Below are 15,099 nucleotides of genomic sequence, written 5' to 3' on the forward strand. Positions count from 1 at the left end.
TAAGCAAGACACCGTTTTCAACCGGTATTTTAGTGACAAAATCCCGTATGCGAGATTCAAAAATCGCCCCCCAGAATTTTATTAGAGTGGAGCAGCACGCTGCGTACAGCGCCCTTTATATAAGTATAATATTAAAAAAAACATTATTATGCAATATGTGTACGACGATTAAAGGATGACCGCAGCCTTCGAAATGATATTGTCTTAAACAAAGGCTTATTATTAGTACAAACACAGACCAACACTATCGCAGTAAACAATATTTCTGACATGTGTAATAGGAAAAACACAAAAAGCTTTCCGATAGGAAGTGTGTCGCCTCAATAACGTCACTAGGTATAGGTACAGAACAGCATTGCGAGTATTGCGACCTACCTCTTGTTTGCCGGGCAAACACGGCCGTGAGTTCATCTCCACGTGTAATCTGCTCTTGTTTATGAAGAACAAGCAATGGGATAGCCTGATCGACTATCGAAAATGACAAAAAGTGTCTTGCATAGGCATACCCAGAAACCCAGAATATTTTATCGATATCGTCAAAATACATAACTTTCATGAAAACTTTATTTTTAAGAGGCAGTAATTCTGCATTGAAAGATTTAACAAATAGTATATTATATAACGGTAACGTTATGAAGGCTATAAAAGTTGAGTACCGCGGTTAGGCCACGAAGGCTTGCCGAGTGGCCTAAGTAAGGTACAAGACTTTTATAGCCTTCATAATGTTACGATTGTATACTATACTTTTTCTACGACAGCCACATACATACCTATTCGAGAATAATAAAATGGGTTAGTTACTTACTTCATGTAATGAATGGGAATATTTGTGTGGATCGTCGTAGCATTGAGTATTCTGTCCACAATGTTGATGGCGAGAACTTGTTGCACAATTTCAAAATATGCTAACAACGCCGTTTCAGAGAAAGTTGAAACATTTTTTTGCAATTTCCATGTCAAAACAATCATAACATTTTTGGTACGCTTTATCTGACTTTTCATGTAACAAATTGTCAGTCACTTTGAGCGCCCATAGCCTTGATTTCTTCGGAAGTGCATTTTTCACCAGAATCACTCATAATTACTTATGTTTTTGCACAATAACGTCGAATTAAAACAAACTACACACCACCGAAATAGTTCAAATAGTTTCGTGATAAGTTTACAAATGTCAAACATACCATAGACAAGAGAAATAGAAAATAAGCCGGTTTTCAATTACGAAACATGTGGTTGCGTTCAAGAATATTTAAATGTCGAATGTAAAATTATTGAATAAACTTATGATTTTTACCTTTGTTTTGCAATATCTAATATGTAAAACGCATTTAAGTTTATTTTTTCATCTTGATTTAAATTATGAACCTAAATATTATATTATTTATTAAAAGTTACTTATTACTGTAAATGAAAACATACCTGATAAATGGAAGTTGCGCTTTTAAAAAAAAATTAACAGAACTCCTATATTCATATGATTACTGCTAGCAGTAATCCTATGAACCTATAGACAAATAGACTTTCTCATCGTTACTCAAATGAACTTAATTTGGATACCGCTGACAATAATCTAATTGACAGATTTAAGTGCTGGAGTAGAAAAAATTATTAATTTCACGTTATCCCTTCTTTCAATTGGCATCATAAAAGTAGGTGTTAATTTTTTTTTACATTATAGTCTGTTCAATTTCCAGACGCAGACGTAGCAAATCTTTGAATGCAGAATTACTAACTTTTAAAAATAAAATAAAGTCTTGTAAATAAAGTGTTGTTACCTAGTTATACTCTCACTAAACATTCTGTATACATATAACATGTAAAATGGTGCAATAAAGAATATTTACTTACTTACTTACTTAAAGTCTTCTATAAACAAAATACCCTATCTACGATATTTAGGTACTTTCTCTCCATGTGCCATTGTCCTGGGACACCCTGTAAAATTACACAGGCTGGAACTAAACATTCTATTAAAAAAAATGTACACATCGGAGTGCATCGGACCTGCTCGTCCCGTCCCGTTCTACCCTCTGGCTCATCCTTGAAACTTGTTGACAGTCCCCATGAGTAGATATCGGTCTAGGTCGTACGCATATATTTTCGCTTGACCCACATGTTCATCGTGATGAAATGCCACCCTCCGAGAGGGTGAGCACATCATGCGGCCCTGAGTCTAAGAATAATGTTGTTTATTAATCGATTTATATTCTAGAGCAGTCACAAACATGCTTGATAATGATAAATAAAGTAAATCTTCTACCATTAAATAGTTTACTGAAGCTTCAACCACGCAATTCGAGTGGGGTAGTTTTTTTTTTAATCTTAAATGTTCTTACTCTTTGCCACAGTCGTGCCAAAGGCAAAGACGATGGCTTACATCACTTACATGGAGTGAGCTCGCCCAGAAGATGCCTGTTCACCCTAGTTGGTGACGATTTTGACAGACTTGCCGGTGCAAATGTAATTTTAATCGTTAAACTACCTAATGATGAAATTACGACGTTTACTTAACCCTTGCAGATCATCCATGCCAATTTATCTTGGCCTGACTGATTGAGTAAAAGTTGAACCCTTTTTTTCTGCGATTTTTTATTCATTTGCCGGTGCTATCTGGATTAGCCCCCTTAAAAGACGATTTAAAAGCTTAACACTCGACGTGATGGCATGACCCCATCTCGTGGAATTTATAGGGCCTTATACAATTTATAGGGTCACAGAATGTAGGAAGTATACATTCTCTTCTCTTTCCGCATAGACTAACTCTACCTAGCTGTGGTCAACGGACCCTGAAAAACCTTTCAAATTTGGCTTTGTGCATGTACCCGAAAACGACATAACGATTTTTAGTCGTTGGCAACCTATCAGCAAATCCAATTAATTAACTATACCAACTTATTAGCTCCAAAATCTAGAGCATGACCCAAAACGCCTGAATCCCTGCCGTTTCAACCGCTCATTAGGGTCCAATGCCTACTTTACGATCAATTCTACAACACAGTCCATTTAGCAATGTCAAACGCATCGTGAGGTCATCGTTTAGTCTTATTTATGGCCGACAGATTGCATGAACTATTACTATTTATACCTCTAGTCCAGGGGTTCCCAAACTGTTCGCCGTAGATTATAAAGAAGGATGCCATAAGACCATCCATCAATTTCAGACAACTTAACTAGGTTATGCCTTGTAATAAAATGTTAATACACAACTGGAGGGGATCACTTCTCTATATTAACACTCTCGACCGTCTCTTCCCTGGTTTTTGAAGTACAAATTATTTTTCATATATGAATATCTTTCAGGAAAAAAAAATATCCCAAGATTTCCATACATTTTTTCGAACCTTCCATTCCGTTACCGCCATACAAAATGTATGAAAAAGTGGTAAAGGAATGGGAAAAAACCTTGGGACACTTTTTTTCTCCTATTAGGATTGTAAGAGCTCGCAATTCTGAGTGGAAAACACATATAAAAATATCCAAATAAAAAAAAAGTGGGGTGGACAACTTTGAGAAAAATGGCCCAAACACGCCCAAAAACGTCTTAATTGGCCTAAGTATATCGAAAGAAAAGTTGTGATATTCGAAAGTGACATAAAAGCTAAATCGTCCAACACAACATTGTAATTCAGATTTTCAAATTTCGTTACGATTGCTTAAAAGTTTTAGAAGAGAAAACAGTCGAGAAGGAAACCTCGACTTAATCATATAGTATTCCACTTTTTTTTAAATAATATATAGATATAGGCCATACGATGGGTGAAATTTAACTAAAATTCTCAAATCGAAAGAGTCCCTTTCGATTTCTAACCTAAGTACTTTTGCGTCCTAAACTTTCAGGTACGCGCATTGAAAAAGATTGGGAACCCCTGCTCACGTTAATTACAGGCGGACGTTACGTTATGTATTACGTGGTGTTACGATCTGTTTGAAATAGTGTTTTATTTCCTGCGGTGTGAAGTTTTATGAGCTTTTTTCTAGTCAGCTTACAATACAGGCACCGGATGTGAAGCGTTTCCGATATACTGTTTACGATATTGCTACAGGCCTTGGACAGTTGCCGTCAGATGTATTAGAGCGATCGAGTTGCTCAGAAATGTCTGAAGATTCTGAAGACGCTATCTAATGTGACAAAATTATTTAAGTATTAATAACACCAAAGACATATGTAACTACATAGACAGGTAAAGTCTAAGAAAAAACGTAGCTCAAAACCATACCGAAAAAGGTACAGTGACCTAGATGGCGATACACCTTTGAGGAACACTCGGCTAGATGGCGCTAATATTAATATTTGACATTTTAACACATATCAAGCTAAGAATACTTATGGGCCAAATTGTCAAAACTGAGGTTCAAAAGTTTTAAGCTTGTGTCGAGAGATGGCAGTCTATGCACTGTGATTACACATTTTTCTTTGACAGTAACTATAATACTGGATCCTCTTTGATAACACTTAAACAAAAATTTCATAAAATAAATATCATAAACTAGGCAACTGAAAAAAAAGAAAACTAAAACTCTATGTCTAAAGAGGGCCCTGATGTATCATACGCTACGGGCAGCATTTCCTCGCTGAATTGTAATGCTTATACGTTGAGCGAGGAAGCTCTTTTGTCCCCCGTAGTATCAGTCAGCCGCTTCGCCAAGTCCTTGTATACAATCTGGGCGCCCGGGCCCCACGGACACGGACCGAGAGTCTCGACGCCAAAAGCAACAAAGCTGTAGGTATTTGGCGTCGAGACCTCCGTATTGACTAACTTAAAGCTCGGCCACACATGCGCGTTTTGAGAGCGTAGGCGGAGCGAGCGTCAGCGGAGCGTCAGCGGAGCGTCAGCGGAGCGCATTGATAGCGGTGCGCCGGACGAACGCTGGCGTTGCGCCCAGCGGACGCTGGCGGGAACTAACGAGCGCGGATTGCGAACGGAACGCCAGCGTTCGTCCGGCGCACCGCTATCATTGCGCTCCGCTAACGCTACGCTATCAAAACGCTTTATGTGTGGCGGAGGCTTTAATCTGTCGAGGTGTGTTGATATATTTATGAGCTAATTGGTCGCTCTCACAGAACTATATTTAGATAGAAGAAATAAGTTAATATATTTGTAGATCTATACCTATTACCTACTTAGACTTAGGGGCCGAGTGTGACACATGTTTTAACCCCCGACGCAAAAACAACGGTGTGTTATAACATTGTACATAAGGAAATAAGACTAAGGAAGAGTTGTAACATCCATACATCAGTAAACGAGTTATAATAAGAACTTAATTATCTATCGTTATTCACTAGTCAATCACAATTGCGCTTGTAACTTAGCGTAAATTATCAGTACTGCTACTTGTCAATAGATCGTCACGACGAACAAAAAGTCTATTGAGCTAATATTCAATAAGTATTAATTGTACTTTTCTTTCAATTACTTCAGCTTATAATATAAGGTGTAAAGTTTTAATATTACATTTTTGGCAGTCGGGCGCAACACTGTCGGCACCTAGTGCCCTCGAGTAGCACCGCCACTGATAATTTACGCTCAGTTGGAAGCGTGATTGATTTTACCCATGAATACCTTGAACGATAGATGTCAGTGCTAACAAATAACTCGCATTTACAACTGATGTTCCAACTTAGACTTACAAGTGTCTTCCCTTACTTAAACAACGGTGTTTATGAACGTACTAACATTGTTACTTACCTGTGATAGTCAATAGGTATGTCTCTGACTATTTTGATACGAACATAGTATCAAAACCAGTAAGAAACTATAACAAACTTATGAAGTCTGAATCGGTCTATGGACTTTTTATTTTTAATCACAATAAAATGCAGGTGTAGGTACCTATACCTAATAAAATAACTACTTACGTGCATATCTATCTACGAGCGAAGAAAATACGTGGCTATCCATACTAATATTATCAATGGGAAAGTGTGTTTGTTTGTTGGTCCGTCATTCACGGCAAAACGGAGCGGAGTGACGGATTGACGTGATTTTTTTTAATGGATATAACTAGTTGAAGGGATGGAGATCGACATAGGCTAAATACTTTTTGTCTCTTTCTTTATGTCCCCCCACTTCCCTAAAATGGGTGTATATATGGAGCATGCCGCAATTTTCGAATTTAACGCGAGAAAAACCGCGGCCAAAAGCTAGTTACTTATATGTAAGCAGAGACGTCGCCTCTGCAGGCGTTTCAAAATCTAAGCCAGCGTCCACACTCATGAGACGCATGTCTTGCGGCGCGGAACGGACGTCTCCGCCACGCCGCCCGGGGCGCGTCTTACGTCCTTCCTATACAAAATGTACTGAGGAGACGTTTTTGAATTACATTCAGGCGGCGTGGCAGAGATGTCCGTTGCGCGCCGCGAGACACGCGACGCCTAAGTGGGGACGCTGCCTTAGACCTTGCGTTGACAGCAGAATGTAGACAACAAATTTAACTGTGTTAACAATAAATAAATATATGTACATATTTGACTGGCATTACATTCCATTTACACACTGTACTAGAAGCTACGAGTATGGTATAGGTACATAAATAGTGTCTAATAATATGTAAATATGTAGTTGTACGTACCTTATTTCGTAAGAATAGTACGGCTTTGACCCACATTACAAGTAGGTTCCTACTTCATATCATAAACATCAGTTGGTATGTAAAAATTTAAGTTAACAAGGGCCACTTGCGCCAACGAAAATGGAGGGTTAACCCACCATTTTGTATGGAATTTGACAGACGACAGCCCACTACTAACCCTGAGTTAGGTTGGTGCAATTGGGCCCAAGTGATACAGGATAGGTGTAGTGCGAAAAGGGTTTCCTTCGGAAACGTTCGTATTTGTGATGCTAGTTCAGTCAATGTCAGTACATCTTGTACTGAGACTGACTGAAATAAGGTGACGGACCCAATCATGGACAGTTTAAGAAAAAAATTGGCCTGTTTTTGATATTTCACTGATAAATGTAAAAATTCTGCGGCTAAGCGTGTTAAATCTTGAATGTCCTATCCTCCTTTTACATTTCAAGCGTATTGCAGAATAGATACTCCTATTAGTTTCTTCATAGTTAACAAATTAAAACTAGGTGTTTTTTCTCCAATTATGGACGGCAGTTCTCCAGTAATGGATCCCCCATTATGGACAGTGAAATAAGTTTAAAATTTTACTTTTAAAGCCAACTGATACGCAATGAGTCAATTTTATACACCATAAATACAATTAGTTTGGGTTATTTTAACATAGGATTGTTTCTTGTAAATTTTGGTTTTGCAAATTGTTCCTTGTCCATCATAGGAGGTACGCAGTTTTTCGGGTCCAGTAGTGGACACTCGCAAAATAACGTCATTTTTTTATATCTTTGGAGCAACAAACTAGTATGTTTTATACCTTATCTCGTGCTTAATGCGGTAAGTAAAACGCATTCAAGTTTACACCGAGTATTATTTTTTTTATTATTTTATACACGAACTCAACTCTCTTAGCAACATTACTAAGAATTCGTCTTGATATTATTTTCAGTAAACTGATGAATTTTATCTTATCGCCAAATCCTTCAGAAATAACCGAATTAATTGAAACTTCAAAATTAAACAGCTCTACAACTCTAGTTTATGATACATAGCCGTCAGTTTTTAGAAACTAATTTTAGATACTTATTTTTAAGGATTTGTGTTTTTTTGTCCATAATGGCATCACCGTCCATTATGGGGTATTTCACATTAGCATGACACGTTCCTACGTTTCCGTAACAATACAAAGGCAACTCTTTTCGCACTACGTCTGTACTTGTACTAATATGTATTCTGTGATTTAGGTAAACGTGTTATTGTACAAAACAAGGTTAAGTTACAGCTTACAGCAATAGTACATTTCGATACAAGTGCGAAAAAGAGGAAGTTCGAAACGAGTGGCGATAAATTAAAACACGACCGAAGGGAGTGTTTTAAATCGACACGAGTTACGAATTCCCTTTTCGCACGTGTATCGAACGACGTTTTTCAGTACAGATGGACCTCCGAAGTTTCGACCTGACATATAATGAACCACTTCTCGCACTAGTGCGTAAAAAAAACACCATCTGTACTGAAAATGTATATTTTGATGTCTTAAGGCAAACACAAAGGCAAACTTATCCGTTTGAAGGTTTTATTCCAGTTCCAGCGAATCGCAAAAGTGACAATATTTAAAATAAACATAATATACCTATATTATCGTCACTACTTTGAAAATCTTTGAATCTCTTATCTAAAACGCAGTTATTTAGTTACTAAGGTACAGCGGGGCAAATCTCGACTAAGGGGCAATTGTAACTGATCAGTTTTTTCCATTATTACACTATAATGTTGAGTTCTACATGTATCCACTGAACACGCCTACCATATATAACCGGTGGACACTCTATTTAATAATGCAAACATTGTAAAACATGGAAAAAAATTGACCAGTTACATTTGTCCCCCAGTCGAGATTTGCCCCGCTGTACCTTACATTTCTCTTTTTATTGTCAGAAGAAGACACGAGTTTTTTTTCTTCAAAATAGTGACGTTCCAAAACTCAGGCACGTTTCACCATAAAATCGCCGCACAACTTATCCATCAACATTCTAAGATAACTGCTGTGAACGTAGTCAGCCGTTTTATTATCAGTGTCATACTCCACATCATCATTATTATCATCTGGCTTATGCTGGAACTTTAGTTTCCCCGCTTTATGAATTCTATCCCGCTCTGAGGGGTACAGTACCACCAGAGGTCCATACAGGTACGAGAACAATGATCTCACAGCTTTTAGAGAAAGCGGAGGTGGTGATGTCGGCTCTTCAGTTTCCGTAGAAAATTCTGCAATTTGAGTCACCGTAGTCAAAGCTAATCGGAAGAATGATGGTATCGGAGGAGTAGTAGTATTATCTGAATCCCAAAAATATTTGCTTTTTAAGCTTTTGAACTGTATCTCGCCTGGATTAACTACGACACACATAACACATATGATTAGGACAATATTAAACATTGTAATCAAATACGGATCATCTATGTGGCGTGACTGTCCGTTCGCGACTAGGAATCTACGCACCTAAGTGCGTGATGCGGTACAAATTAGTGTGAACGTTTTACATTGTTAAATATATGTTTTAATAATACAGCTGATATAGAATGAACCACCATCTCATAAGTGTATATACAGGGTGTAACAAAAATAATAGCATAACCAAGGCATAACGTAGTTCTTCTAAGGGTAAATATACGCCCACGGGCGACAAAGTCGCTCGACGACTTTTTTGTCGCTCACATCTAGTCTATGGGCTAGTGTTATTATTTTATTATTTATTGAATTATTAAACAGTCAACAAATGAAATAAAACTATGGAAACGGATTATATCGCGTATAATGAATTTACAACTCCATATTTTTCCATAGTTTTATTTCATGAGTAACTATCGCCGATCGCGGTAGTCGACAAATATTACAATTTATCAGAGGCCCTGCAAAACTATACGAAAAGTATAATAGTGTACATATCTGCAAAGTGTGCGCACTCTCATACTGAGCTAGTAAGCACAATAGACGAGATGTGAGCGACAAAACAGTCGTCGAGTGACTTTGTCGCCCGTTGTCGCCAGTTAGAGGGTGCTCTAAGAAAACCAACCCTAATAAAAATGTCCAATAAATGCTCTTAACTGCCCAGATCGCCAATATATTTTACCTATATAAAATAATTATTATCTCAGTAACTCCTATACCTACTTCTCAGGGTTTTTAAGGTGCTCTGTAATAAATTGTCACGTTCATATTCAAAGATTACCTTGTAAGTGCGATAGGGACGCAGCGATGCGATACATTTTATCATTATCACACTAGCCGCCACGCCCGCGAGATACTAACTGAACTAGCACTACCAAGTTTAATTAAACTAGATATACCTATTACCTAATAACTATTACCAATGTGTTTTTCTGAACTTATGTGCGAAATGTCATTTGATATTTGCCAGACGCTTTTCGGTGAAGGAAAACATCGTGAGGAAACCGGACTAATTCCAATAAGGCCTAGTTACCCTTCGGGTTGGAAGGTCAGATGGCAGTCGCTTTCGTAAAAACTAGCGCCTACGCCAAATCTTGGGATTAGTTGTCAAAGCGGACCTCAGGCTCCCATGAGCCGTGGCAAATGCCGGGATAACGCTAGGAGGATGATGATACCTAATAATAAAATTATTACCACCCTGTATGTAGTTATTTTATTAAATGTACTCTTTATTAAGGTCTAATGTTTTGAGATCTAAGTTTTGCCATTGACTGTCATTGTTGCACTGTGGGAAACAGCACGTGATAATTATCTGTAAGCTGTAAGTAATAAAAAGTTTAGATGAATAGAAAATTTGCAAGTGTGCTACTTAATGGAACTGTTTTAAAATAATATGGGTCTCTTTCTATTTCACAATTCTTCTCTTTCCGCACTTTATTACTCTGTAAAATACACAAAATTCTGCCTTAGGCTCAATACTTAGTTCATAAGAATCAGACGGAAATATTCTGTCTAACCAGGAGCCTCCATAGCTTAGCTTCATCATACCTTTCTTCTTCTTCAGTCTTTCCCTCAATGCTGAGCATCGTGACATCATGTCATTCATACCTTTAGGATTGTCGTTATTCTGGTGACGTGAGTTCGAAACTCGACTGAAGGCATCCTCTTGCCTACTAGTGTAAAATAGGTGAAATTCTCGTTGCAATACTTATATATCGTTAACCCGCTCACTCACTATACAACTGTGCCAGTAAAGCAGACGTACACGTCCTGAAACGGCGAACCACAATTCCGTTAAATTTTTTCCCTAAAATCCCAATTTTGTTCGCAGGATGCCAAGCGAAAGCTATCTGGCTACTGAACCGGCACGGAGCTACCAACCCAGAGGCGGATGAACTGCCCCAGCTGCAGCACTTGACTGCCTTCCGGGACAATGTCGTGAAGAACTACAACAATGGTTACGACAAGGAGGTATAGGATACTCTTCTTAGACTATGGAAGCCACTTTATCTTGGGTCCGGTATATAGCCGCTAGCCTGTAATGTAGCTTTCGTCTTTAACGTTTCTCTGGCCACCCAAACACCAGGTACACCCATCCCCACCTGGGGATAGGACACCTTTCCAAAGGTATACTACAAGATCAATCAAAATCAAGAATAAAGGTGTGGATCGAAATCTAGATATATAGAAATTCTTCTGGAGTTACGAGACCGAACAAGTCCTTATGACTGAGGAAAATGTATTTACTCATACCCAGGGCCGGATTAAGGGTAGAGCGAGTGGAGCGGCCGCTCTAGGCGCCACATGGTAAAGGGGCGCCAAAATCGAGAATGTAGAAAATTCATACAAAAAAATATACGTTGCGTGGGGGCGCACATATCACAAAATGGCTAGAGGAGTCGAAAATGAATCCACCTATTGAAAATCTAGATTTGTAATTCAGATTAAGTGGAAAGTTGCACCACATTGCCATTCATAAGGGCGCTGTTGCTAGGGCGCCGTAAAAGGAGGATTCTAGCCCTTGACGAACCACATTGTTGTGCGGGGAACGGCAAAGTTACGTCGCTATCCAAATGCAAAAATATGAGTCTACCCGATAGTCTAAAGCGGAGTTCCTCATAAAGCCAAAGGCGCAAAACGTCTCAGAGAGGCGCAATTTTGTGAGTCACAGCAGATGGTGAGCGAACTTCAAAGCACTCAGATCACTTAGTGGCAAAATACCGAAATGGGCATCCCGACGGTGACGATTGAGTCCGCAGTTAATCTCTTAATTAACTCTTAGTATTATAAAAATAATAGTGATGGCGAAATATAAGGCCTAAAAGTATGTTCCCGAACATATAAGGCGCCCTGTGAAGTCAAAATGCCCCAAAATATGTCAAAGACCGCAGCTCTGCAGACGATGAAAGCTTGAAAGGTCGCGGATTCCCCGCTGGCGGGTTGTCTTAATAAATCAGGCCAATAGGAAAAAAATTCGCGCTTCCTTCGCTCGCGCTTATAATTCATAATTTTCTTCTTTTTTAGTTAGGACAAATTCCGAATCTGCTTTCCTGACTTGGCCACTATAGTGCTCCATTTTGTTTGTTATTTTATGAACATGATATCCACGTTCAGCCACACGTAACTATACTAGGGAGCGACTACGAAAGTTCAACCTGTTCAACCATTTGTCCCTTTCGTACTCTGTATGATGAAATCCATAAATTCTGTATTGCGTTAATCTTCAAATTACGGCATCATCATCCTCCTTACGTTATCCCGGCATTTGCCACGGCTCATGGAAGCCTGGGGTCCGCATTGACAACTAATCCCAAGATTTGGCGTAGGCACTAGTTTTATACGAAAGCGACTGCCATCTGACCTTCCAACCCGAAGGGTAACTAGGCCTTATTGGAATTAGTCCGGTTTCCTCACGATGTTTTCCTTCACCGAAAAGTGACTGTAACTGTAACTGCAAATATCAAATAAGTTCAGAAAAACTCATTGATACGAGCCGGGTTCGAACCCGCGACCTCCGGATCGAAAGTCGCACGCTCTTACCGCTAGGCCACCAGCGCTTACGGCAGGGCATTACTATGAAAAAAAATTTCGCGCTCGCTACGCTCGCGATTAATTTTCCTACATAGTGAAACTTCATCCCAAGAGCGCCGAAACTCAAACTCGCTCTACCCTGATCGAGTGCACGGGCCGGCGCTGCTCATACCTTGCTAACGTATTCTACCTTGGTTACAGCCCAGGATGTGTCTCGGCGACCAATCGCTGCTCGCTCGCTGGGGGTGGATCCCGCGGCAAAACTTGACGTTTGCCGGGGACTTGACTACTAACGGCTACATGGGGACTCAGGAGCTGGCTCAGAGCTGGGTCTCCCGCTATCCTAGCCTTCTGACTGACAACAAGCACGATTACTTGGTGAGTTCTTCAGCGATCATTGTCCGTTTACACTTCACACTTCACACCGATGATGAGGGTTGTACAGTCTTGAAGTACTGTCGTCGGCGTATCTGGGACTGTCTCCTGCTATAGTCCATAAACTGATATTATGTTCTCCGGGGACCTTACGACCAACGGCTACATGGGGACAGGAGCTTGCTCAGAGCTGGGGATGGGGTTTATGCAATCGTTATCATACAGAAACTACCAATGATCGAGGAATGTCAGATTATCCGGGATCACTATCTCCCGCTTTTGTCCAGAAACTGACGTTGGAGCTTTACAACTAACAGCCAGATATGGACGAACTGGGTAATTCCTTACAACAGTCAAGAAGTACGTAATTTTTTTATTCAATACAAATTGCACATGTCTTCCTATGATTCCTAACCTAACATGTTACCATCAAGGCTTACTTAAGCAGTATTAATGACTTAGATTAGACTATGTCTATAATTTCAGTTCAAGTTCGCGAAGGACAAGCGGTCCTTAGAATCCTTCCACGCCTTCACTGCGGGCCTGTTCCGGTCTCGTCCGGAAGACCTTGAATTGCCGCAAGTAAACGACGAAACACTGGTCATGGTAAGCATTTCTATAAAAACAACTTTAGGAAGAAGAGTAGCCTTTTGTAGAAAATGTATGTCAATGTACCCGTGTGCATTTCAACACCCCTTTTCTACTCGTGGATGCCGTAGAAGTCAACTGTGGTTTATGGGTTAAATTGTGGCGTAGGCGAGGCGAGAGGCTGGCAACCTGTCACTGCAATGTCACAATTTCTCCCGTTTTATTTGAATCCCTTGTTTGCTAAGAGCGGCACTGAAACTTGAGTAGTTTTATGTTGCCTTCCTCTATACATTTACTGATATTTTCACGCAGCGTTTAAGAAGTTTATTTGACATGCCAAAGTTAAGCCACATTAAACTGACTGCACTTAGCTTTCCTCTAACATGCGATGTATTTTCAGCTAGCTAGCTTGTTATTTAGTTTTATTTTTAGGTTTAATTTTAGTTTTAATGTTTTAATTGTTTAGTCATGTATACCTATATTACTATTTTCCAGCCGGACAAGTTCTGCCCAACCTGGAGCAGAGATATCGGAGATAGCAACGAGACCCTCAGACAGCGGGACATCTTCGAATCCAAGCATGAGTGGGAGGACGTAAGTTTATTAACTGTCATAGTTCTCTCCCTCGTTTCTTTTCTTAACTTCTCTCCCCAAGAGGGCCAACTGTTAAAATCGAATTTTATAAATTGTGGACCCCTAATAAGGTACTTAGTGAACTTCGGCTTTCGGGGTAAGGCCTTCAGAATTCAAGTCGAGAGCGATTCTTTCTAAACCTACGCCGAAACTTACGTAGGCGGGAGATACGTCTCGTTGCTGTCCGTTTTCATATTATACGGTCCGATATCGGATGTCGGAAGGATTTCATAGAAAAAAATCCAAGATGGCGCCTGTAATGTATGGTATATCGGTCCGACATCCGATATCGGATCGGATAGTGTGAAAACGCACTAAGGCGTAAGATTATTAAGAGCATATAAAATAACCTCACTATGTTGCGTAGGTATTGGGTTGAGGGGTGGGATTCAGTGAACATTCGCGTGGCGGTGGCGTTTTTAACCCCGACGCAAAAACGACGGGGTGTTATAAGTTTGACGTGTTTGTCTGTGTGTCTGTTTGTCTGTCTGTCTTTGTGTGTGTCTGTCTGTGGCATCGTAGCTCCCGAACAGGTGAACCGATTTAGATATAGTTTTTTTTTTGTCCGAAAGCTGAGTTAGTCGGGAGTGTTCTTAGCCATGTTTCATGAAAATCGGTCTACTATGTCACGGTCGGGAGTTTTTTCATAATTTTAATGTTGTGGTTATTTTCATCGTGGATGTAACGAATATTCGCCATATCCCACCCAGAGGGAACATAAAGGAGATAATTAAACGATAAATCACCCGGCAAACAACCTTGAAATACGGCAATCTCGTGGCCGAGGCCTAATAGACACTAGAACACAATGACCAAGTTTTGTGTTACATTTCTGTCGTCACCACACATTGTGTCGTGTCCTACCACAATAACATGACCATACCTCTACGGATGTCACGATTACCTATTTTGTCCCAAATTAATTTGTATTTTTAATTCTAACCTTGTCCGTGTTCTAT

The 15,099-nt window shown here is 39.6% G+C and overlaps 1 protein-coding gene across 1 annotated transcript in view; it reads left to right on the forward strand.

Annotated features, from left to right (window-relative positions):
• The window catches only part of LOC125233616 (multiple inositol polyphosphate phosphatase 1-like), a 32,107-nt gene that overhangs the window by 13,201 nt on the left and 3,807 nt on the right, over positions 1-15,099 (forward strand). The window contains exons 3-6 of the mRNA XM_048139677.1: positions 10,845-10,984; positions 12,746-12,922; positions 13,406-13,525; positions 14,003-14,101. Coding sequence (XP_047995634.1) covers positions 10,845-10,984; positions 12,746-12,922; positions 13,406-13,525; positions 14,003-14,101 — 536 coding nt within the window. The remainder of the gene's footprint in view (positions 1-10,844; positions 10,985-12,745; positions 12,923-13,405; positions 13,526-14,002; positions 14,102-15,099) is intronic.

Source organism: Leguminivora glycinivorella, chromosome 14 (genome assembly GCF_023078275.1).
Source record: "Leguminivora glycinivorella isolate SPB_JAAS2020 chromosome 14, LegGlyc_1.1, whole genome shotgun sequence".
In the NCBI taxonomy this organism is placed as follows: Eukaryota; Metazoa; Arthropoda; class Insecta; order Lepidoptera; family Tortricidae; genus Leguminivora; species Leguminivora glycinivorella.